The sequence below is a fragment of the Glycine max genome, chromosome 2 (assembly GCF_000004515.6).
Source record: "Glycine max cultivar Williams 82 chromosome 2, Glycine_max_v4.0, whole genome shotgun sequence".
NCBI classification, from domain to species: domain Eukaryota; kingdom Viridiplantae; phylum Streptophyta; class Magnoliopsida; order Fabales; family Fabaceae; genus Glycine; species Glycine max.
Genome location: NC_016089.4, coordinates 47,896,773 through 47,923,369, shown reverse-complemented (window position 1 = coordinate 47,923,369; position 26,597 = coordinate 47,896,773). Strand labels below are relative to the sequence as shown.

Here is a 26,597-nt window from a genome sequence, read left to right as displayed (position 1 = left end):
AATCCAATAATAGTCGCTTTTGGAGGCATCTTCTTTTCTATTTTAATTTTTTAAAATTTAATTAGTTACCACATGCTGATCTTCACATGTTATGCATTTAGATTTGTGCATGATACATAAAAGACAAAACTCTCTCTCTTTCTCTCTAAAAAGGCATGCAGTGGGTCACATGGATGGAGATAGATCATGTGATGCAACAACATATATTGCCCATTTTTACTGGAAACTGTAGGTGTTGGTAATATTAACTTGGAATAGAATCTTCTCGTTATTGAGATTTCTATTTGGACCTTTCAGATTCTTAGCAGTGTGATGCAGAGATTTTAGAGGCTTCCTAGCTATACTTTGACCACCAAACAGTATGCAAAAATTCATTCAAGACTCAAAAGAGATGCTAAAATGAGAAGATGGAGCTAGCTAGCTAAAGTGTGCCACTTAATTTCAACACATACATTTTCAAAGCAAAAGTGAGAAAGAAGAGAAGAGTGTGAAGAGAAAGAAATTAGCAAACTAGAAAGAAAGTGATGAATGTGACCCCTCCAACAATGGAATCTAGAGCTAGAAGGTTGTGCACAACATCATTTTCTTCCTTCTCTAATGTAATTAGGCATAGCATTGAAAATTTAAATATATATACCTTATCTATAGTCAAATGCCAGAAGATTCACTTATATAATAATTGTGCAGTGTATATATAAATACATTATTCCATGATTGATGACTAGAAGGAGCTACATCTTCTATATGTCTAGGTCACGGGTGTGCTTTGGATTGTACAAAAATGAATAAAGGTCAGAATGTTCTACCTTGAAAACTAGGTACAAAGCACTTTGAGTGTTTACAATTACTATATAATAGTCTTATTAATTTCTATTATATGTTCTATAGTTATGTACAGGAGGCAAACTTTGACATATAGCTGTAGTGGGAAAAGATTTAAAATGGTGATCCTCGTGATCACAACCCAACAGTGATCCCCACAAATATCCCTATAAAAGAAGAAAAGGTATTTCTTCAGAAAATAAAGGGCGGGATACACATGATAGCTGGAAAAAAAGAAAAACTACTACCACATAATTCTTCAACAGTGTTTATCTTTTCTGGTTTCTGAGACACTACTTTTCTCAAGCTGGAAATCAAAAAGTCATGATTTGGGTGATCTAAGAAAGTTTCTATCCCATCAATCCTTATTAGTACTTTATTTGAATGAGATTGTTGAAGCATGGATGAGATTAAACCAACAAGAACAGTACTACTGAGCATCACTTATGTGTAAATGATAATCTTGAGTTCTTGCTAGATATGAATATTTGATTATGAAAACTAAAAAATAGTGTTATATGCATACAATTAGTTTCATATAACTTTTAGTGTTATTTTATTATAGCTGAGTTTATCTTCTTTTTTCTATCTATAATGTAGAGTTATAAATGTGGTTCAACATTCAAGTAACATATGAAAAAGATTAATCATTATTCAAAAATAAAATGGCTTGTTAATTTCCATATAGTCATGTACTTTCTTCTAGGTATTCATTTTGGATGGAAATTTGACAAAGGTATCATTCAGGGGAACTTGTATATATGATTAAAATTTAATACAAAACAAATCAGTCCAATTAAAAAAATAATTCTCTATTGCAGATGCCAAAAAGCATGAGGAGTTGAGAATATCTCCTCTTTTATTGGACAAAAAAATATGTAGCAAAGCAGGCTTTGGTTCTAGTTTCCAAGTAAAGACGAGGGTGGAGGAGAGGGAGGGACCAACAAATTGAACAACTTCTGACATTCATATATAATAGTGGGCAAATGAATACACATAAAAGTAAGTATTTTCTTTTTAAGTTTGAGGACTATCGCAACCTTCCAAGTTTCAGTTCCACACAATAGTATGTGTATACAGAAACAAATACTTAAAATATCACCTTTTAATTTAATTATTGTTCTAGGAATTTGCGGAGGACGTGAGATCTTTGTATCCGTAAAAAATCACTGCATTATGCAGTCTTTACATTTTTTTTAACTTTCAAACTCAAATGAAAATGATCTAACAACCCCATCTCAGTACATTTTAAGTTTTGATTAATATACCCCCATACACCTCTCCAAACTTTGGAGAATATCCTATAAAAGGTAAATATTCATGAAAGTGTGGCACAGTAATAAATTAGTTTTAAAAAGATGAAAAATTTAAATTTAATCTTTGAATGAAAAAAAGTGTAAAAGATTAGTCGAATAAATTAATATGACAAATTGATTTCTAAAATTTACAATTTAATATAAAATTGATTCTAAAAAATACAACTTATTATTAAATTGATCCTAAAACATTATAACTTAATAATAAATTATCTCACAAATTTTGTTACATTTTTTCACATTTAAAACCTAAATTTAATTATTTTATCTTTTAAGAATCAATCTATCACTCTCTTACACTTTTTAGGAAGAATATAAGTATTTACCCCTATAAAAATATATCCCCCTGTTTTTCCTCCAAAATAAAATAGAAAGTAGCTCACATCTCTAGAGGCATCACAACCCACCACTATTGCATCCGAAAGAACAATCAATAGCTAATTAATAGCTCATTGAATCTTATCATATATCTTATCCTAGAAAAATACATTGTTTTTACTGACATGGTCATATGCTTCTTAAAGTTAGTAAACAACAGACATAATAGACGGGGTCGGACAAAGAATAGTTATTCAAGTAATATGTCATATGTTTCTGTTTCAAAAAGTTGTAAGATTATAAGAGTAATGATGCATGCATATCTGCTTAGTGTATATACTTAATTAACAATTTTAATTTTTTTCATTTTCTTTTCTTATCATATAATATTAACTATTATATTTACTTTTCTCTCTTTTTTCTCTAACTATTTAATTAGTTGTCTAGTAGCACATAAGTGTCCATGCATCATTTTTCAAATTATAATATGATAGAGAGTGAGAGAGGTTCTTTAAAAGTTGGTGGTGTGCAAAAAGTGAATGAAGATGAGAGTACCATATCAAAGCATAATATTGGAAGCAGCTAGCAGCACTCTTGAGTAATTCAGTGATGGCTTTCACACTAGACAGGTGTGAAGATAGCATGGTGTTCACTATGGAGTCTCACAAGTCAGTGCCTGCTCCCTTTCTGACAAAGACATACCAACTTGTTGATGACCCTCACACTGACCACATTGTGTCTTGGGGTGATGATGAAACTACATTTGTTGTGAGGAGGCCCCCAGAGTTTGCTAGAGATCTTCTTCCCAACTATTTCAAGCACAATAACTTCTCAAGCTTTGTTAGGCAGCTAAATACCTATGTGAGAATCCATCTCTTCTATATATATAACTTTTTTTGTTCTGATCTATCCTTCATTATTGTTTTTGTGCTACACTTCTTGACAGAGTTATAGCCTAATCATATTACTAATTCAGAAGAGTTAGGAAAAGGAATCCTCTGTAGTATAAAAACTTGAAAAGTATTTTCCTTCACTATTTGAACCATAAGGCTAACTTATGATTACCTAGCTAGCTACACAAGCTTCATGATTGACTCATGTTTGTAAAACAGCATACACACACACACATATATATATACCTTTCCTTTTCTTTTTTTTCTCAGGGATTCAAGAAGGTAGCTGCTGATAGGTGGGAGTTTGCAAATGAATACTTCAGAAAAGGAGCAAAGCACCTTCTATGTGAAATCCACAGGAGGAAAACCCCTCACCACTATCAACAACACTACCACATGCATGACCAACCACCACAGCTTCTTCAGCCAGATGAAAACATGTGTTGGATTGATGCTCCTCCATTACCATCTCCTAAGCCAGGCACTGACATCTTAGCAGCACTTTCTGAGGACAACCAAAGACTGAGGAGAAAGAACTTCATGCTCTTATCAGAACTCACTCACATGAAGAACCTATACAATGACATCATATACTTCATCCAAAACCATGTAAGTCCTGCTGCTTCCTATGATGAACAAAGAAGCAGAAGTGCTATTCTGAAGATGGTGGAATTGGATTCATCACCAAATGTTATAAGACCAACTAAGAGCCGTATTATGGAGAAGTCTTTGGTGACTAATTCTAGTGATGAGCCTAATAATAGTTCTGTGAAGCTCTTTGGTGTTCCTCTTTGTGGCAAAAAGAGATTGCACCCAGGTAACCTTGTTCAACAAGAATAGTACTTGATAGTCTTAGAAGAACTTCACATGATGATTATTAGCTTATTGTATTGGATAGATCTTATTCATGATTTTGTTGACATTTGAAGAGAAGCATTGTATAGAAGAGGCTTGTATTCAGATTAATTAACTAGACTGTTGTTTCCTTGGAATTTTCTATTAGAAGAAGCAGTTGTTTGCTTATTTTGGAGTTAAAAATAAAATAGCTAGCTAATTATTTACCTTTTTTGTCATCATTGTTGTTTTTAGTTTCTCTACATTTTCTTCTTTCTTTTGAATAAGTCTTGGTACTTGATTAAAAAAAATTACTATAATAACAACCACCAACATGTTAAGGTTGCTGCCCCTTTTATGTAACATGTTACATTATTAATTTAGCGGGGAACCAATTCTAACACTTCCATGAAGAAAGGATCCAAAGTAGTGACCACAAAATGACAACTAATCATACCAATACTTCAATGCTGATTTTATAGTACGCTCCTCTGATAGAAAAGAAAAGACATTTGAACCGGGGAAATGATTAAAAATGGACGACAATATTTTTCCACTTTGATTTTGAAGTGTAATTTTTGAGACATGTGTATATGAAGATGAGGATAAAGTGAAAGATCAAATAATTATATAAAGTAATATTATTTTTATAACATCTTCTCACAACATCTTTTATATATAAGAAAAGAAATAAAAAAACGAAAAAGAATAATATATTGAGTAAATAATATACGTATTGATCATCTAAAATATATTTTATTATTATTCAATCTTAAATTATAATATATAATAAGTTTGTTGTTTTTTATAATAGTTAATAAATTAAAATTTATATAATGATATTTTCTAATTAATTGCCAGTATAAAATTTTACAATAATTATGTATAAAAATTAAAATCTTTCACGAAAAATAAATAAATTAAACTCTAATTCTAACATATTTAAGTATTTAACGATATAATGCTATTTAAATTTTCTTATGTTTAAAAAAAATTGTTTGAACCCGACTTCCTTCATTGGGGTGCATTTGTATCTTGGAATCTTAACGGGGGGCAATACTTCTTTCAACCGTTGTAAACAGTGTATGGCTTGTCAAGTAGCAAAGTTAGTCTCTTAATTTGCAAATATATATATATACACACACGTGGATTGCTAATTTATTCACATGCTAAAATATGTTAACACTCTACACTAATATTTATGGATAAATATATTGATAATTTCTTTGTTTTAGACAAATTTTTTTATGAATAATATATTCATCTCATTATATATATATATAACACCCACAACTAGTGTTTGATGACTTGCGCAATTTTTACGTATTTACATCTGTATATAATTACACTGAGAGTGAGAACGGCTTTGTATTGCTAATATTTTAAACTCAAGTAATTATATGTATTTCATTCCCCAAACCAAATAAATATATCCTTCATCAGGCAAGCGAATCAAATAAAGAGAAAAGAAAACCAGAAGAGTGTGAGATATATTAAAAAAGGTACTGTGTGGTGATTCGAATTTAACACTTGAAAACATAAAAGTATTTGCAAATGCTTATCATAACATCCGCAGTAGCTCACCTGGTTAAATTCTCATACTGAATTTTCGAGTTCGAATCTGTGGAGTAATTTTGTAGATTCTTTTTTTTTTCTTCTTTTGACAACTACGTCTAAAACTTAGTATTAAGGCTATTTTTTTCAAATAAAAATCTGGGATTAGCTCATATTGGTTAATTGGCTTAACCCTCTCGCTGGAGAAAAAAAAAAAAAGAAAATATAAAGAAGCCTTTTGAATTCGTTAAAAAAACATTGTGTGCGACTACCAAGTTAGAACCCACAATTAAATTTATAAATAAACTACCTTTAAAATAAAATGCGTTAACTCATTCGATTCTTTAAAATTCATCAGAATTTTTTTAAGATCGTCTGCGTCTTCAATAGGAAAATTTTTCTAATGCAAATTTAGTCTGCTTATGAGTTATTTATATTTTAGATAAAATATTTTTTATGACTAATTTATGCTGACTTGTCTAAAATTTAAAAAAAAAATAAAAAAGGCAAGAATATTTAAAAATAGATTTTAAAAAACTATGAAATAGAGAAATACTAGATAGGATGCAAGAAGAAATTTGAAGGAGAATTTTTTTTATTATATAGAAAATTATATTAACAATTTTTTTAATTTATATATTATTAAAAATCTAAAATTAATTTAAATGTCTACAATACATAACTTATTTATTAATAACAATTAATAGAAGATAATTGAATATGAATACTTTTCAAATACAACTATAAAATTAATTTTGATAATATTGTTCTCTTAAAGTCAAAGAAGTTTGTATAAACAAATGAATTACATAACAAAACTCAAATTATTTTTTTTTATCAAAATAACTTATAGATAATTCCATCATAATCACTTTTATGAAGATCAATAATTTTACATCATATATAAAAAATTATTGAAAACAAAATTAAGTAAATGAGTGAAAGAAATGTAAATTTAATAACATATATTTAAATCATTAACAGTCAGTATAATAATATATTAGCCTGTTAAATTTGATAAGATATCACATTCATTATTTGATAAAACAATTAGAAACATATTTTTATTGTATAAAAAGGAGATGCAAAAAAATTACACAACCAAAACATATTTTTATTTTAGATTTTATATGTGGAAATATGTTTCTATTGAATATTTTTATGTACCTCTATATTATATCGTAGAACGTGTTTTCATTATAGTATAAGAGGTGTATACAAAATATTCAACTGAAACATGTTTTCATTGCTAAATTCAAAATAAAAACATGTTTTTATTGTATAATTTGTTTGCACCTCTTACACTACACGTTTCTGTTATGAATTTTGTACGCAATCATATAATAGAATCATGATTTTGTGAGAATGACACTTTTGGAATAGCAATGGGAGTGAGATCAATAGTAACTCCAATATGAGAATCTCCATGTCCTACATTGAATGTATCTAAGAATCTCCATCAAGACTTGTTTGTGCAATGCTTAAATTTTGAAGTCATTGTTGTCCAAGCCTAGAAATTATGAAAGTTTGGTATTCAACTTCACTTCTCTACCTCTAAAAAAAAATAAAAACTTTACTTCTCTTGATTAATGCTAAGGGTCTCTTTTTCATACACCTCACAATGTCATCTTACACCCCCTTTTTACTACGAAAAGTTTTATCCAGAATGAAGGTTTTACATTCTGAATTATCTAATTTGGAATTTACAAGGGGTGTAAGCTGAGATTGTTGGGGTGCAGAAAGACTGGAAGAAGAGGGCAATGCTAAGCCATTGCTTGAGAACCAATGCTAAGATTGTTGGGGTGTAGAATGAAGGTTTTAGATATTCAAATTTTGGTTGTTATTTCCTGCACCTCCAAGTTGTTTCGTATACCTCTTTTTTGACACTCAGAATGACCAATCTGAAATGTAAATTCACATTCCAGAATGATTACAAATTTTGGCTTCCAGAATGACCAATACCGAAGGTAAAAAAAAAAAATTCCAGAAAGGATGCAGGAAGTAAGTTAGAGGTGCAGGAAGCAACAGCCTCCAACTCCACGTTCAAGCCTAATTCCACCCTAGCCCAAACTCCTCCATTACTGGATTTTATTTGGCATATATATGGGGCCTAAGAGCCCTGGATATACAGTGGTCAATTGGAGACTAGTAAAAATTCACACGAACAATTTATATTTATATATATATAAAAAAAAAAATCTTAGGGACCAACTAAAAGTGCCAATAATAATAATCTACAAATGAAGTTGATTGTTTTAGCATCTGGCACATATACAGTTCACATTCATAGAGAGGGAAAGAGATAATTTTATATGGACAAATGTGTGGGGTAGGTGAGTTCAAAGGTGGTGGGGCTTGATGGATGAGATGTTCAAACTTTAGGGGACAAACACCAAAAGATTGTATGTCTTAGTGGAAATATCAAAGCAATTAACCAAAGAGGATATGCTTAAATCATATATATACATACTTTCTATTTCACTCATGATCAACATGAAGAAATGAAAATTTTGGTTATATCATTTGCTCCATAACCTATATTGAAGAGGATTTGCCAGCTTACGGTTAGTGACATTGTGAATTATCAATTTGGCCTTTTGTCTAACCATGCATATGCATTTAGATAAGATTTCCGGGTTTCTCTTACAAATGTCATGACACCCAAATGGCAACATCATCAACCCAATTGCTTGGTTGATGAAAATTCTAACTTCTAAGTTCTAATCCAACATTATTACTTGTACTATCAGAACCCACTCAATGCCACGAAAATTGTGAAACATTATGTGCCTATCCCAAGGGAACCACTTTTATTGTGCTAAGTATTGCGTCCATTGGGGCAATTTTTTTTTAACAATGCCTCTTCCTTGAGCCACGTTGCCCACCTCATAGACCAAGAAAAAGGTTTCTTTTTAAATTATGTCAATCTTCTAGGACTGCTACTTTTTGTGCTAACAAGGTGGGCTTGCTTTAGCCTTATCCACCATTGAAATTCAATTCGACAGAAAAAGACTTCACTCTCTCGATCCAACCCCTATTGTTGACCTGACCACACTCAAAGGACAGAACCTACATTCATTGCTTTTAATTTTATCATAAAACAAAAACGAAGGAATAACAATAAAGTCATCAGTGTTTAAGTGTTTGACATTTGTGGAATCCCTTAAATTAATATGCTTGGTCACGGCACTTCTTCTTGACTCGATCTAATCTTGCGTGAGTACAATTATGTACTAGCTAATTCCTCCCATTTGATTTTCCATTGTTACAAAATCTAGTCCAAACTGAAAATGCTGAGCACTACTATCATCAGCACAAAGTAATTACTATTGTTGGTCCAACCAAGTCAAAGAAAAAGGCCATGCATAAACAAAAAAAAAATAACTGTAATTTTTTAGTTAGTTAAAGGATTAAGAGTACTTGTTAGGAAGAATCGTAGATTTCTTATGATCTTTTTACTATCAAATAGTTTAAAAGATTAGGATATTAATGAAGAAATATCTAATATCTATTATACTTTGACCCGCTCAGAAAAAATGAGTCTGATAACAATCATTATGCCAAAATTGCAATGCCCTTTTAATGTTATTGTCTGGTCTTTAATTAGCTTGACAGTTTGACAATCATCAAAAGTCCTTTGTGTATTTATGTACAAATAAAAAATAAGAAAAAAACTTAGATACGTGTGTTGTTTTTATTGTTCTCCAATTAGAATTGAAGTTTTCTTTCAATGGATTAGAATTGAAGTTCTACCTTAATAGTCTTCATAATAAAAGATCTGTATTAAAATATTATACTGATTACCGAAGTAAAACTTATATTTTGATTGGAGAACAAAAAAAACGCACACTTAAGATACTATATTTAAGTTTTGTCCTAAAAAATATTACTCTAGTTTAAAGTTTGTTACTATTGATATCATGATATGATTTGCAAGATATGGAAATAAGAGTATCCGTGTTATCTGAACTTTTGTTTTATTAGTGGTTCGGCTTTAATTAAAATACCAAAAGAAATAATGTGTGATGATTAGCAAGTCATATGCATGCATATTCTCTCGACCAATGAAAATAATCAAGTTAATTAATTATAATTAAAAATGTCATAAATTTAAATTTTATTTTAAAATTACACATAAAATTAAATCATTTAAATAATAATTATATTTAATGATATTACATGTAATTCAATATATAATTCATCCTCACCCCCTAATAGTTGTAACTTATCTTGTCAATAGATCAATAAATACATCCAAATGCATGAAGAATGGGATAAGTGGCTCAGTACTAGATTTAAAGTAAAAATATACTCCAAAACGAAATTAGTAATTAATACACTTAAAATTGAGTCAATGTTTAATAAGTATAATTATTAAGAAAAAACTCTTTGGTTTCTTATATAAATCAATCGATCGAGGGAGCGGTAAAAATGACTATTAAAAAAATTCTTAAATAATCATGATAATATTAAAAAATAAGTTTCACAACAATTTATATATAAAAATAGCCAGGACCAAAAAAATATATATTAGAATAACTTCGTTTATACAATATGTAAAATTTATTATGATTAGAAAAAGTAAGCCATATTAAAAACCAACTTAAATTATGGGCAAAATAAACATTTTAAGGTTCCATTTCAGTAGGTAAACTGAGCTGTTCGAGCGACAAGATTAAACAAGTAAAAAGAAAAGGAAAGGTGAAAAGAAAAAGTCATAATTAAAAGAATTTAATATCTAAAGATTTGTGGAACGTGTCTTACACTGTCAATTTCTAGAAGGTGTTTGCAAGGTAGTGGAGGATCTAGAAATCAACGAATATTCAAAGCTAAAAGAATTATAATTTAGAAATTCAAAAGAAAGAAGAAAAAAAAAAGCAAAATCCTGAATTAACTCCACCATGGACCCAAAACAAAGTAGTGATTGATGCTTAAAATCATAGCTATGGCTATACCTAGTCTAGCTAAGGCCTAAGTGCTTAATAATCATACATTGTTTAATAAATCAAAGGGAAGTTGTGCATTTTTTTACAATGATAACAATTGTTGCTCTAGCTATACAACAACCATATTATTACACGTCAATAAGTTACACGTCTACTATCTCCCGTATCAGAAATCAATGACATGATTAGAATATTAGTCTAGAAATTAAAATGAATAATATTATACACCCTTATTCATTATTTGGGTGTATTTAATTATTTACAAGATATCAGTCAGTGCAATATCTACACACTGTTCTACTATAATTCTTAAATGTTCCTCGAATCCTCGTGCTTTTGAGAATCATAGTGGCCTATATATATACTTCTGATTGATGATACTACATGATTGAATTTAGGAAGATGCTGGAAATAAAAGGAACATTTATTATTATTATTATTATTATTTGTGAGAAAAAAGTTTAATGCAATTAACTAGTGTGTACATCTATACTTTAGTTTGTCATATAAGTGGTTATATATCCTGAATGAGTTCTCATTTTATCTATAGATGTAGGTTTGCTTTATTTAAACTATTTAAATTTGCTTGATGGTAAGGCAGCCCTTAAGGACTAAATGAGTACTTGTCAACTTGTGACTAAGTAAAATTTGTGATTGAAAATAGGTAAAAATATGCTTCTTAACTTATGATTAAAACATGAATATAAGATTTTATTATATTTATACGTGAAAGAATAATTTATTTAATAAAAAAATTATATTTAATTATTTATGTATATTAAATTTTTTTAGACCAACGATAATCATATATCACTAATAAAATAAATATCTTACCTATTAAATTAAGAGACACTCATAACATTAAAAAAAACATTTCTCTATAACTTTAAAATGAGCTCTTATATAATTTTCAATTAAATATTTTTTTTAATTTTTTAATCAGTAAGAACATTGGTTAGCTTAACTTTTTTTAACAGGCTGATGATGAAGTTTAACATGTTAAATTTACTCTTGATTTATTTTATAATTTTTAATAAATATTTTAATTTTTTTTATCTGGATGACTTCACAAAGTCACAAATAATGTGCATAAAACAAATTAAAATGATACTGAAAACACTATCTATATAACTATATTAATTGATTAGTGACATTACATTTCTTATATAATTCTTGCATCAATAGACTAGTTTTGTTTGAGGTTGATTCTCGGTTCTTTTTTTTTTTTTTTTTGATAAAACTCGATTCTTATGTTTATGTTAAAGATGAGTTACTTAGGAATATAATTTCTTTACCTAACTATAGGTTCTACTAATCTTTATTATTGGGTTTTGTCTTGGTCCCCCAATTTTATTTATATATTAAACAAACAGGCTTAAATTAAACTTAGAAGGATCGAGTATAGTAGTTTATTTTATTAACATTATTGAATGATAATTTGATGGTGTCTCAGGGCAAGTTGTAGGTGTAATTTATAATTAAAGATGGGTGTCGTTTTCAGCATAAAGCCAAACAAGTAGTAGATAGGTTACTTTCCATTGCATTGCATCATGTTGATATGTGTGTATGGTTGGGAAGTGTGAGAAGCTGCATAATGCATACATTGCATTGCTCTCTCTCTCTCTCTCTCTGTAAAGAAAAATAGAAAAATGAAACAATTAAGGAAGACGACTACTCATGGAAGCGGTCCATTATGGGATATGGTGAGGTGATGGACCACCCAACACATCAATCAATCACAATATCAAAATCAACAAACATTTGAAAGTGAGAGCCCCAATAATTGAATATTCCTTCCCCCTATACTTATTTCTTAATTTTAAAATTAAAATAATCACACTTATTACAAACAAATTAATTACTGTTAATCACTTTCGTCTCTCTTTATATTTTTTTTTAAAAATAAAAAGATGAGAGGGGGTAAAGGATAAATAGGAATGTGCAGCCGTTTCGTTAGTGAGATGATTCTTTAATATACAGTTACTAAGAAATAAAATAGTCTAAAAATGTAGAGATCGAAAGTAAATATCGTTATTATAATACTTATAGAAGTTATAGATATAATAGAAAATCATTTAATTATTGAGATTTTAAAAAAATAAAATTGTATGCTAGTATATTCTAAAATATATAATTAAACTAATCTATAAAAAAAACTATAATATTAATTATGTTTGTTTTAAAATAACAAAAATTATGTTCAAAATTTCTAAGTATATGTTTCATCAATTAACTTAATCTTCATATTAAGATTCTTGAAAAATTAATTTAATAAATGAAATATACTGCTAGTATATATATTTTTAAACTAATTTGGCCTAAGAAATAGTGAAACATATATTCAAATACTTTAGAAATATTTTTCGAGTTTTGTTTGATTCAGACTTTTTATTAAATTTAATTTTTTGGTTAATGAATCTAAGTCTAATTTTACTCAAAATAAATGTTAGTAAATTTCAACTTCATCTATAATTTTTTTATTAAGTGAAACAAAGTTTATTTCCATTTAGTTAGTCTTAGTATCTTGTTTAAAACAACTATTGACTATAGATAGATGGGACTATATAGTTTTATTTGGGATGTGTAACACTAACTTGCGATTAAGAGAGTGAAAGTGGATATGGGAGTAGTAAAGTAAAATAATAAAACAAGCAGCACGCAAATTCACGATATGTAGAAGGTGGCTGTGGCGGTGGTTTGTTTGCACCGTCCAATTCCAATTATCAGGCACTCTTTTTCAGAGATCTCATCATATTCATGCCATGCTTTCTTTCTCATTCGTTCGTGCTCTCCACGCACCTATCAAATTGCACTCCTTCTCCCCCAACTTGTGCACAACTTGACCTTCACCCTACACAATTCCTCTTTTATTATTACCTTGCTTTCATGCAAGAAATAACAATTTCGATATCATTCATTCTCTGCAAACCAAGCCATATTAAACAAACTAACAAGCAACAAGCTTGCCTTTTCTAAATGCATACTATATATAGTATTATACAAGGTCTAGGGTAAGTTTCATATATATTATGCTTTAATAAATAGTTAAGGTCTTAAAGACCCATTAGTTAATAAGGACTTTAGAGTTTAAGGAGAAAAAAACCCGTGAGTTCGATCTTTTTTTCCAACAAAATTATCATTCTAATAAAATAATATTTATTGATAAAAAAACCTTATCCTTGCGAGTTACTCCATATGCCACATAATTAAATTATTTGCAGACAAATTTACTCATTATTTACTACTATATTATATGCTTTAAATAAATAGAAATAAGTTAGATTCTGTTTATATAATCTCCTCATGTCAAAAAGACATTTTTTTAAACCCTGATCCGGAAGAATTTAATTGTCCCATTTCTTATTCATTATTCTCTACTATGAATGTCTTACCAATCTGATTAATTAAGAATAAGGTAGGATCTTACTTTTTTTTCACGGGATTTTTTTCTTAAAGGCTCCAATGCCCTTGCTCTATTATTGGAAAATGGTTGTAGGTAGACACTCGAATGCATATACTTGAAGCGAAAAAAAATGTAAATACGATGAATAACATAATTTAATAAGAAAAAAAAAAGTGCTTCCTCTTTATAATACTTAGATCTCAATAAGAGAGAATACACACACGTGAAATGGTGATCCGTTATTAGTCACCTCCGCATGCACGTGACTCCTTTTATTTTCTGTAAGGTAGAGATAAAAAGTTGGATGCTTCAGTCTTTCGATTAGATGAAGTGTTTTTATTTTTAATAACAAAAGAACTAGTATATTACTTTACTTTATTTTGTTTGCATTTTAGAATTTTATTTAAAAATTGCAAAGAAATATTTTTTTACATTATTTCCTATATAACCGAAGAAAAAAAAATATTTCCTATATAAATATTAAAAAGGAATATTTTATAATCATGTATAAAATAATGAATAAAAAAAATCTACCAGAGTAACTTGGAGACCTTGTAAAAGTTGACAATACACAATCTCCAGCTTCTTTGTTCCCCTAGAGGTTAAATGCACTCTTACCTACCATAAAATTTGATGTAGCATTAGTTAAATTATTTGACACAGACACACACATATATATAACACAAGAGTACATCATAAATAAATGGATGAATCATTTAGTCCGTATTCAATGTCTCGAATTTTCAAGATTAAACTTTTAACTTGCTGATTTCTATTGGTTCGTTATAAATTAAAGAGAAAAGAAAAAAGAATGGAACAAAAAATTCCGTACCATCGAACCATCTTAATTCTTGCAAAAAGAAAAAGTAATGAAAAGCAAAACTATCTTTGTATATCGAGTCTTGAATTGACGAAGTAAATTTGATATCATGATTTCATGACTAAGATTTAATTTGTTTATATTCTTAGAACATATAATTTTAGAATGATACACATGCATAGTGCATTATAACTCATCATTTTTTTATAGACATTATAACTCATCATAAAATTAGTAACATTCCTGCTATAGGTAAATCTATTTCTAGATGCTTCCTTCCTTCAAATTAAGGTCTAATTGCTGACTTTTTTTTTAAGCTAACGGATTGACAACTTGATTAAACTTTGTTTTTCTTTATTTTTTTATAAGCTAAAATGTAATTTTTATCCTCTTATTTTCTTAAATTTGTGTTTTTATTTCTTCTATTTTTTAGTTGAGATATTTTATCTCCTACTTTTAAAAAGTTTATGATTTTAGTTTCTTATTTTTTAATTGAGATATTTTGTTTTCTATTTTTATAAAAATCTACAATTTTAGTTTTTATGATCAATTTTAAACTTTAATCTATGTATTTTGTAAAGATTGACAAGATAACTATTTGTTTATATACACATGACAATTTTTTTTAAAAAATTATTTAATTGTTAACATGTTTATTTTATTAAAAAAATACATGGTGAACAAGTTTTAAATTGATTAAGGAGATTAAAATCCTAAATTTTTTAAAAGTGGAAACCAAATGTCTCACTTATAAAATATAGGGATTAAAATTGCATATATTTCTAAAAGTGGAGGATACAATGTCTCTATTAAAAAAATAAGAAATTAAAATTTTATATTTTTTAAAAATAGAAAAAAATATCTCCATTGAAAAATAAGAAGACTAAAATTATAGATTTAAGAAAATAAATAAATAAAAATTACATTTTAACCTTTTTTATATTATATACTACCTACATCTGTTTCTAAATATAAGACTTCTTTACCTACTTTACATTCTTTAACAAAGTTAATTAATTTAATTAGTAATTTCATTCTTTAACAATTTATATTGTTTTCCTCAAAATTACCCTTCAAATTATTAGGATTCATCATCTTTTTTAATTAATTACTTTCTATCTTAATTAGGTTAGTTTTGTTCTCCAATCCTTAAGAGAGAGCATTTATTTATCTTTTTAATTCATAGAATCTAATATAAGGTAATTAAAAATATTTTAGACAAAAAATAATTAATATAACAGACAAATTAAAAAAATATTATAAAAATACACAAATAAAATAAAATAAAAAGTCTGATATTTAAAAAAAAGGTAATATTAAACATGAAAAAAGATAAAATTATTATAAACAACACAATATTTCAATAAAAATGTAATTGATTATACTGATTAATATTGATGACAGATATTTAATTATTAAAAATAAAAGGAATAGAGGGGATAGTTGTTAAAAACGTTGACATCTTGTTGTGACTTGTCAGCGAGAACATGTTTGTTACAGTGTACGCAGGTGTAGCGGATCCGAATCCGAATCCTTACCTCTAACCTCCGACTTTAAAATTAACGAATCTTGTCCTATATACGTTATCCAATGTAGTTGCCTTTTCTAGTCAAACATATTTCCTTCCAACTAGAACTTGGTACAACAAAAACAAAGCATACAAGATTATCTAGAGATAAAAAAATGCAAATTAGTTTTAAAAATTCAAATTGTTAGTTATTTGTCTATATACACCAACAAGTGACAGTGAATTCATTCGAATCATATTAAATTTATTTTTTTAAATAAAATTTTAGATTTAAGTCATCTAAATAAAAAAAAATGATTTTAAGAGAAATTTTTATTAAAGATAATCAATTAAAATTTTTAACAAAATTTAACAATAAAAAATCGGTGAATATTTGGTATCATAAAAAAATTTATTTATCTACGTAATTTATTTATGGGAATCCTTGGATGATTGGATGATAGAGTAATAGCCATTGGTGATGACATGGATATATGTTAAGAGTAGAAATGTGGTTGTCATCCACAAAAATCTAACGTAACCTCAGCCTCCCATTCATTTTACAAATAATTCTGCCCTTTCCTTTCATTGTCCACAAATTGTTCTCTATATTGTCCCACACACAGAACAAGAACAACTACAGGAAGAAGGAGAAAGAAAAAAAAAAAATTCCGTGATTGCATTTTCAGAGGAGAGGATAACAATTGAGGTGTGGTGAAGAATTTGTTGGAGTGAGGGGGGTCCCACCTACCCTTCACATTCATTATCTTCTTCATCAGAGTCTCTTTTTAATCCTCTTCTCTATTCTGCACCATCCCAAGTATTGTCCTTTGCCTTGGTTCCATTGTTTTTGTGAATCTTGAGGGTCTTGTGTGGGCCTCTTGCTGCTTAAGTTCCAACTAGCTAGATCTACTTTATTCTAGCTACACACCAATTATATATACATAAGATTTGGAGATTCTGCACACCAATTATATACATCAGAATCTCTTATTATATAGACTCATCTTCCATCTTTTTTTTTCTTCCATTTTTCAATTCCATTTCTAGGTGCTATAAAACCTGTTATCAGATCTTGGTTGCCCCACTTCCATTTCTTGCTGTGTTGTTGTTCCCCTCCTCATAAGGACCATTGTATAATACAAATTCTTCATTCTTCATTGAATGACAGCTATTTAGGTTGACTACACGGTTGTGTTGTTGTTCTCTCCTCTTTATTGGAAGCCAATAGGAGAGAGAGAGTTAGTATTATTAAGCTACTGTGTGAGGCTTATTTCCATGGTTCATTCGTGTGGCTGTCTACCTAATTTGTTCTGATCTAACTTTGGCCTAGGAGGCCCACCATTGGGTTTTGGTGGGCTTTCATTGAACCAATAAAAAACCCATCTTTAAAAGGTGTTTTGTTTTGAAGGTTCCAATTTGCTTCCTGTGTTTCTTTCCAACAAGGAAGGGAGGGTGTGTAATTAATTTGTGTCAAGTAGTGAGTGAGGTCATTTTTGGTTTTGCTTTTCCCCTTGTTAGCCATTGGTGTTGCACAATTGGCATTAAGGTTCTATTATAACATATGCCAAACTTGACCTGTGAAAGATATCCTAATTCCTAAGTGCTAATGCTACTCTACTTTATCACTTGCATCTCCTTCTTTCTGTTTTTAAAGCCTATCCTCTCTCTCAAATCACTCCCGTCATGGGCAAGTGAAGTGAGGTTGATCTCCCCTTTGTTTTACAAAGACTTGTCTGTGAAGTCCATCTCTAAGTTGTTTAGGAAACGCCTTTGGCTTGGTTTTCTTGGTCAAATTCCGACAAGGATGTCTCTAGTGAACAAGTCTTCAAAGGTGGAGATTATTGAGGACTCCCAAGACATGTCAGTGTTGGACTTGCCAGAGCTGGTGTTGGAATGCATTCTTGAAAAGCTCCCTCCACCTTCACTTTGTCAAATGGCCGGGGTTTGCCGTTCCCTAAGGGAGAGCTGTGTGAGTGATCACCTTTGGGAGAGGCACATGAAACAGAAATGGGGCAGAGTTATTGGTCAAGCTGCTTATAGGGAGTGGAAATGGCATGCTGCTTCTAAAGGGAATGTTGGAACTCTTAGACATGGCAAGCAAAGGAGCTTGTTGAGGCTGGTGTCACTTAGTTGGCCTTTTTCATGGATGAGAACCAAGGTAGATGCAAATAATAGCATCAAGCAGCAAAGTTATTTGCCTCCTGATTCACTCATGACATGGTATCTTGCTCTTGAGACTGGCAATTTCTGGTTTCCTGCTCAGGTCTATAACCGTGAGGTATCAATCATCATGAACCCCTTTGTGCTTTTTTCCTATTGAAAACTTATATTCTATCATGCTACCTTCAATAGTGAAACAAATTAGTTTTTTCATGGTAACTAGAATAGACGATTATTGTGTTTTTCTCACAAGTTACATTTTTCACTGCAGAATGGCCATGTTGGATTTATGTTGTCATGCTATGATGCTGAGCTTAGCTATGATCCTCACACTGACACCTTCCAGGCCAGGTAATTTAATTGGACATGATTCTTGGTGAATATATTATGTTCCCATCAGTCATTGAAAGAAGAAATATTAAAAATTAACTGAGCCCATTTTCATTATATCATAATTCTGTCATCCATACACATATGTTCTGTCTATACATAGACACACACCAGAATTAGAATATATATATTTCATGTTATTTGTTTAAAAGTTAAAATTTAATTCGCAGAGTAAAGCCCCAACACAATTCAAAAAGGTAAAATAAAAGTTTTATGAATATTCTTATAACAACAACAATAACAATTTAAAAATTAACTTTGATAGTAAAACATACACATATGCTCATTTTAAGATCTAGTGGCCCAATTATTTATTGATTGCTTATTACAGATATCCACCACATGGAAGAAGGGCAGTTGCAGTAGAGCATGGCATTCCATGGGAAAGGCTAAGAGCACCACCTGTTGATACTCCTCCACATGATCTTCATATTTCTGATTGTCTATATGATTTGCATCCCGGTGATCACGTAGAGATTCAGTGGAGAAGAAACAAAGAATTTCCTTATGGTTTGTTCCTTTGCTCAACATATTCTTCTACTTTTACTGTTTACTATGGTCTTTAGAATATGGTTAAAGAGATATTTAAACAAGCATAAAACAAGAGTGGCTATGAACAGAAAAAGAAAAACTAGGATGAATATTGAATACAAACTGTGAGGAGTAAACGAAAAGAGGAGTAAAACAAGTGGAATCCAATTTTGAGTCTTTGATAAAAATAATTACTTCTCCAATCTTAATTATGCAGTTTCCTTTACATCTATCTACCCTTTTTTTTGTGATAGTAGATTGATGAAATGAACCTTTATGGCAGGTTGGTGGTATGGTGTTGTAGGCCACTTGGAAGTATGCGATGGGAATGAAAATTACTGCCGTTGTCATAGTAGTGGTGAGCTAATGCATTTTCCATTTAAATGAATGTTTTTTTTTTTATCATTCATTATTTTTTCTTGGCTGTAGATTTTGCCTTTTATCATTCATTTCATCAATGTTTTTTGTTCCTTCCTTCAAGTTGAATTATGTTCTGAGTAAAATTGCCTAGTGGACCGATGCAAGGAGGATATGATTTAGTGATTGGTTGAACGAATGATTGTAAGATTGGGATGAATTCTGTTTTCTTATTCAACTGAAAAGTGTATAAATATGCAAAAATGGAGAGAGATAAAAGATAATGCTCCAGAATTTTGAAGACACAGGATTGGAGTGAAGGTTAAAATACTGTTTAATGGATTAAATATTTTAAAGTTTTGTTATTTACCATTATTATGTTTTTCATCGTGGAGGTTAAATGGTGAAAAAAGTTACATAAATGTGAAGTTCATGGCAGACCAGACCACAATTTGGGCTAGGTTCCTTTCCTAATAATATATCAAAACTTGGACCACTAGCTATGATATATGATTGGTCCCCTAGACATATCATGGTCCGCATGTCATAGTTCCACCAACACATTGATAACTTGTGTCTCAGTGGATACGTTTATGGCCAACTACGTTAAAACGAAGAAAAAAAAATCAATTTCTCTTTTATGTTCTGTTTTCATTTTGTTATGTAATGTGGGGATACCAGTCACTGTAAGCCTTAAAAGTTTACTCCCTTTTTCTGATATTAGTAGTTATGACCAGAATAATCCACAATCTCTGCTTAGCTATCCGGTCTGATGTTTCATTTAACATTTCCTTAACCATAGATAACAATAGCAACAGAATAATAATAGTGCAAATTACTAATTTGTGCCTCAGTATCTTCCTGGCCACGATTACTCGTTGCTTTTGGCTGTTATCTCTCTGACAGGAAATTTTATTGAAAAACTCTATTGTCATATTCTTTCATCACTTTGTGTCAGCATGATGACAGTTTTTACACATGTTCCTGTCTATTTTTTTTATGGAGTTGTGGAGTGGACTCTGGCATTTTGTGGACCATGCAGTCATACCATAAAAAGCTTTTCGCCTAGAATATTGAATAGTTATAAATTCTGCCAAAATGAAAACTAAACATGTCAATTTTTTGAGTCTTCGCATTATTTCCATTTCCTTTCTTAGGATTCAAACATGGTTTATTTGACACTGCATTATTTGTTTGTTGGGTGCAGACACAGTGGTGCTAGAGTTCAATCAGTACAATCCTGACTCGCGTTGGGGGAAAACAACTATAAGTAGAAGAGATCATAGAGAGGAAGGAAATGAAGCAGATGGTTTTTATGGAGGAATCAGAAAGATTAAGAGTGAGACTGAGATTTCCATTTGGAAAAGCATTTGGCCTTCTGAAGTCTTGGACTAATCAGATCTAATTTTCCACTTAGCATTATGTCAAGACTAGTATTCTTATTAAGCATTGGCAGAGGCAGGTTCTTCTGCATTGGAGAAAAAAGGGTATAGGATTCTCATTCAACCAAATGAGCGTTTGAGGCTACCTATTTACTTTCCCCGTTTTATTTATCCCATTTTTTTTCATGGTTAAGTTTAGCTTGTGATTTCAATAAATGTAAATTACTCATTTATGCACTGATGGCGTAGAATATTCATTCCACAATATATAGAATGATAAAAATCTCTGATTTTCTCATATTAGTGAACGTTGAAATCACATAGCAATGCAAGTATACAACTTTCGTACCAAGTGATGTGAGAAGTATTTCAGACATTTTTATATGCAAACGGATCATCAGCAATATGCCTAAAAAATGCGCCCTCTATGCGCTAACTGATTTTTCTTTTGGCAATAATTTATGATTGAGGTCTGTAGCCTCCTCAGTAGTATGCAGGACTCATGCTGATTCATCTAATCTACCATTCAGTGTTTTGTTTTCCCAGAAAAATGAATGTCTATTCAACAATGTTATGTGCAAGAAGAAAAAAAGGGCTATAAAGGGAGTCAAGATTGTTAGGGAAATTGATATGCCAATTCATGTGGGAAAATTTCTAGACAAGATATAAATAGCCAATTTCTAAAAAGCATTGCTATCATATGTTTCCCCCTAGATAGTATAAAATGGTAAAATAGAGACAACATCACAGCAACACTATTACACACAAATAGAACGAATCTAAAATTGTAATTTAAAGCATTCATTTCAGCTAACTTCTACATTCTACCTTGTGTGACTCAGTCACTTCACTTTCCCTTCATAACCCAAGCAGAGAAAAAATCTTGGCAATGGCCTGTGACATACCAATCTCATTTTGGTCAACTCACCTGTTCTTGGATCTTTACCCCATTGTGTTGATTCTATTGCTTTCACAGATTTCATGTCAAGTTTCCTCACCAAGGGTTATTTCTCCTGTGCTGCCATTTTATCTTCTAACTTGTGATGAGCATTGGCTTTCCACATGTTACTAATCCCAAAGAGAAACTTCTTTATATTTTCTCTCTTCGTATTCCTTCTCCAAAAACCACCTCTTTTCCTTTCATCTTTCTTTGTTTCCTTAGAAACTTTGGAAACTGAGGTCCTCTCCAAGGTTGTAGTGTCATTGCTCACTCCCACTAGTCTCACCTGTCTAGCAAACACCAACCCTTTGGGCTCGGATAGCACATTTATTCTTCCTGACACGTGCTTTAATGGCTCTTTCTTAAGTTCACATACTAGCTGAGCTGTGTCACAACAATGTGACTCAAGTTGACTTGACTTCGATATTCCCACATTTCTTTCACACTTGTTGTTGAAGCTCCTGAATGGAGAAAGTGACCTAGTCCTCCTGAGACCATGTCTTGCACTTGGTTTCCCTCTCTTTTCTTCTCTTACCTTCTCCAAAGCCGCCATGAAGGGATCAAAGTCATCATTCCACAAACATTGCCGTGAAAACCGAACCCTAAGCACCGATCCGGGGGACCTTGGAGACGTCAGTGTTGAGCTGTGAGTGCTCATAATGCTACCATCCCCATTCTGATGCATCCTTGGAGGAAGTTTGAGAGGTGGCATTAGTGGCAACACCTTACCATCACAGAATAGCTCATCAGCAAATGCCATAGTCTGCAATGAATCCCCAAAAGGGCTCTCATCCTTTTGGTTTGTCTCGGTGTCCAAGTCACCGACACTAACATTGAACCTGCGAGAAGATATATTGAACCTGCGAGAAGATATAAGGTTGGTCTAGTGATGAAGGCGGGGTGGAGAGGGGGTGATACTAACAATACTAACAATTAACATTTTGCTGATAAAAGAAAAACATCGAACCTGCGACTGGTTTCAAATTCAAACTCATTCACATTGGAGTTTGCATCATCCTCATGTGTTGTTGCTCTTGGTGTTGTGGGGCCAGTTTGAGAACCAAAGGATGTTCTTACTTTGAGCCTGCTAGGACTAGTTGGTGCACTGTAGAAGCACATATCTTGGCTGAAACTACATGCAGTACTCATGTAGCAGAACTCGTTGGAGAAGGAGATATCCATCATGTCCACCATGTTTGACACAGAAAAGTAAACTTAAGAAGAGACTTAAAATGCAATGACACGACACAAGGTGTAGTGTTTTTGTTAAAAAGACAAGACAATGATAGGGAGCATGGGAAACAACTGTAGTGTAGGGATTGCTGTTCCTAAAATGAAGGGATTTGGATTATATATATTTGAAGGAACTTTGTTGTCATCCCTCAAAGTAAACTTCAAAGTTCAAAGGTCTACCAGAATTGAATGGATCGCTTTTGAGGGAGTTTTTCTGGTGGTCTGTCCCTTTCTGTGTTGGCCTTATTAATGCTGCATTTCATAATTGTCAAAGGGAAGTTAATTTTTATTCTAAGCAACTTAAATTCACCATGTTTTTCTGTTTATCGTGACCCTACTGTTGTCTTATGATTTCTTAATAACAATTTTGCATCATTACGTACCAAGCGTATAATTTATATATCTTGTGATATTCTCTCCCTTGCCAAACGATCAAAATCCGAAATTCAGTATCCCATAATGTTTACATTTCTTTTTACAAGTATCTTTCAACTTTTTTTTATGATTAATTTTTACTATAAAATGATCGAACGGACCAAAAATTGATCAAATTCTTTTAACAAATATTCGATACAACAGTATATTTAAAATTCAAACCCAAAAAATTTAATTAAATTAGAATAATTTTACGTTAATTAATTCACGTGTTCAATGATTGAAACCCAACACTTGATAAAAAAAATCCAACTATCATAATATTGGTCGCATAATGTTTACTTTAAATAATGGAGAAACGATTTAATTAGTTAAACAAATCTAATGCATGTTTGGTCAAGGTCCTCTTACCCGAGACATGAGGAAATAAATATAATGGTGCTATTACCCTTTGATTCTCCTTAGGGGTCTTGACCCTTGAATAGGCCTATATCCTAATAAATTCTGTTTCCAGCGTCATCGCAGGCACTTTGATTAGGCCTATGTGGTAATTCTAATTTGTAAGAAATACGTAATGCAATTTTGGCTCTTGGGCATAAGATAAAATTGTAGGACGTAAATTTACGTGCAACAAATTCTATATTATTTACCAGAAAGGAGAAGAATATTAATAGACCAACAAGCTAGAAAGTTAAATTATGTCAATAGTGTGGCTTAAAATTTAAATTGTAGAGGAGAATTTTTTTCGTACCTGATAAAAAAAGTGAAAAATATAAATAATATTTTTAACATCTCGCATTATTTCTAACTTCGTTGAGTTTCTTAGCTATTGTAAGTGGAATGAAAGACATGTATTGGTATGCAGAATGAAAATTAAAAGAAGTAACCTAATCATTATTAATGTTTATAATGCAATAAATTACAATGATAACACACCTTTTATGGTTGTAATGAATAGCTAATTTTAATAGTTAAGAAAAGAAAATGAATGATAATGATGATGATGATGAGAGTTACTTTTAGAGTTAAAAATAAAATTTAAATTTCTAAATATATATGTAGCTTTTACTTGAGGCCTCAAACGCAAGAGACTGCACACAGCAAACCCAAAATCCAGAGGATTAGCAATGTAAATTTTACTTATGATATTGGAGAGTGGAGATTAAAAAGTCTAGCAAACAAGTCATATGCATCTATCGTTAGAGAAATAAATTAGAGGACCACAACAACTAAATTAAAGGATGAACACGACAGCTTTCAACATTCGATGAAAACACTAATTGGGCGAATTGGATTTATGTCTTTAGAAGCCAACATTTAGCTCGTTTTATATATATATATATAAAATGTTAGCAAAATCTTGAATCACACGACTATGCAATTAAATGATAAGAGTACTTTTGTTCTTTTTTAAGTATTAAGTTTTTGGAAAATTTTTGTTGATATTTATCTATCATTTTTAAAATTGAAGATAACGTTATTTTTTTTGGTAAATTATATTCTTACTTCTCATCTAATTTTTAATTAATTTACACATTTATTATGAAAGTAGAAATAGAAAACAACTAATATATATTTGTAAAAGATAAAATGGACAACTTCATCACTATCTGAGGAACGAGAAAAATAAGTAATTTTTTTGGTTCCTACATAAAAATCTTAAAAGGAAAATAACCAACGTGGTCTATTTGTATTTTCTGAGTATTGGTATCAACTTAAGAAAATTCTATAAGATTTAATGTGTTCTCTATCCCTCTGGTCTGATTTATTTCTAGAAAATTATATGTGATATAAAATTATGCCTCATTTACTTTACTAATTTTCATACAGGTATATTTTGTCCATTATCCCTTTAGTTTTTAAAGTCCTTGTTATGAAATGAGGTCAGATGAGTAATTCAAGAAATGTTGTTGAGATATTTGCAATGTTGAGATTTTTAAGTTTGAAGTTGAAATGAAGATCCCCTAAAAAAAGTTGAATAAAGATGGTTAGATTTTGAAATATTTTTTTTATGTAAGATTTGAAAATGTAAAAATGAACTAAATCTTGAAAAGGACAAATTTGACTTTCTTTTTTTATTAAAAAAGGTATATTTGACCATTTGTGACAAGAAAAATTTTAAGGATTATGAACTAGTATGTTGAAATTTATTTGTTAAAACAAATATTTATTCTAATATAAATAAATAATTTTCTATTTTCAATGTATTTAGTTAAATTATTTATGCTTGAAGAAAATAAATTTATACTTATTTTAAGAAATAAATCTTATCTATCTCTTAAAAACTCATTTATATCCAGATTTGTTTTTATCCTCTCTCTGGCTTCAACACCTGCAACTTCTATCAATGCCATGGTGACTCCAAACCGTAGTCAACGACAACACCGCAACTGACAACTCCATTGTCCCGACAACAATACCTCCACCTCTTCAAAGAACCACGAAAACAATATCGATTAAGATCTCGAAGGAAAATCCTCATTTAAAAAAAAAACAATAAGATTCAGTAATTCAAAATGCACATTGCAAACCAAAACGCAAGCTTCAATCTCGATCTGGACAGTACATATTTGGATCTTAGTGGCATTGTTTCAGAAAAGAGAAAACAAACACAATCAGATCGCAAAACAAAACGTTTGCAATTTGTTGAGTGAGGATGATGAATGAGACATGATAGTTATCGTTGCAGCCGGAAGCGCTCGTCGACGGTGGGTTGCGCCGACGAGATCTACAAATCCTAGATTTGTTCCTCATCGACCTTTCTCTGTTGTCCCTTCCGCTGGGAGAGTCTCTGATCTTGGTACCTCTGAGCT

The 26,597-nt window shown here is 30.6% G+C and overlaps 3 protein-coding genes across 3 annotated transcripts; 2 read left to right on the top strand and 1 right to left on the bottom strand.

Moving 5' to 3' along the window:
* The first annotated feature begins 2,909 nt into the window (after nucleotides 1-2,909).
* Nucleotides 2,910-4,372, top strand: LOC100527682 (heat stress transcription factor B-4b). Its single transcript, XM_003518431.4, has 2 exons — nucleotides 2,910-3,317; nucleotides 3,620-4,372. The coding sequence occupies exons 1-2, from the start codon at nucleotides 3,066-3,068 to the stop codon at nucleotides 4,187-4,189; spliced, it is 822 nt and encodes a 273-aa protein (XP_003518479.1). The 5' UTR covers nucleotides 2,910-3,065; the 3' UTR covers nucleotides 4,190-4,372.
* Nucleotides 4,373-16,941: 12,569 nt separating this feature from the next.
* On the top strand, nucleotides 16,942-21,534 carry LOC100801819 (F-box protein At2g26850). Its single transcript, XM_003519459.5, has 5 exons — nucleotides 16,942-18,694; nucleotides 18,848-18,927; nucleotides 19,298-19,476; nucleotides 19,781-19,855; nucleotides 21,062-21,534. Exons 1-5 carry the CDS (start codon nucleotides 18,023-18,025, stop codon nucleotides 21,247-21,249), a joined length of 1,194 nt encoding a protein of 397 aa, XP_003519507.1. The 5' UTR covers nucleotides 16,942-18,022; the 3' UTR covers nucleotides 21,250-21,534.
* Nucleotides 21,535-21,564: 30 nt separating this feature from the next.
* On the bottom strand, nucleotides 21,565-25,216 carry LOC102667373 (uncharacterized). Its single transcript, XM_006575555.4, has 2 exons — nucleotides 23,144-25,216; nucleotides 21,565-23,036 (listed from the first exon to the last, which is right to left on the bottom strand). Exons 1-2 carry the CDS (start codon nucleotides 23,368-23,370, stop codon nucleotides 22,241-22,243), a joined length of 1,023 nt encoding a protein of 340 aa, XP_006575618.1. The 5' UTR covers nucleotides 23,371-25,216; the 3' UTR covers nucleotides 21,565-22,240.
* Nucleotides 25,217-26,597: the final 1,381 nt, after the last annotated feature.

Bases quoted from the DNA above. Each gene is read 5' to 3' on its own strand.
- LOC102667373 (XM_006575555.4), bottom strand. From the start codon at position 23,370: ATGGTGGACATGATGGATATCTCCTTCTCCAACGAGTTCTGCTACATG. The intron at 23,037-23,143 runs GTTCGATGTTTT...ATCTTCTCGCAG, and splicing joins GAATTTGAAACCAGTCGCAG to GTTCAATATATCTTCTCGCA.
- LOC100527682 (XM_003518431.4), top strand. From the start codon at position 3,066: ATGGCTTTCACACTAGACAGGTGTGAAGATAGCATGGTGTTCACTATG. The intron at 3,318-3,619 runs GTGAGAATCCAT...TTTTTTTCTCAG, and splicing joins TTAGGCAGCTAAATACCTAT to GGATTCAAGAAGGTAGCTGC.
- LOC100801819 (XM_003519459.5), top strand. From the start codon at position 18,023: ATGCTACTCTACTTTATCACTTGCATCTCCTTCTTTCTGTTTTTAAAG. The intron at 18,695-18,847 runs GTATCAATCATC...TTTTCACTGCAG, and splicing joins CTCAGGTCTATAACCGTGAG to AATGGCCATGTTGGATTTAT. The intron at 19,856-21,061 runs GTGAGCTAATGC...TGTTGGGTGCAG, and splicing joins CTGCCGTTGTCATAGTAGTG to ACACAGTGGTGCTAGAGTTC.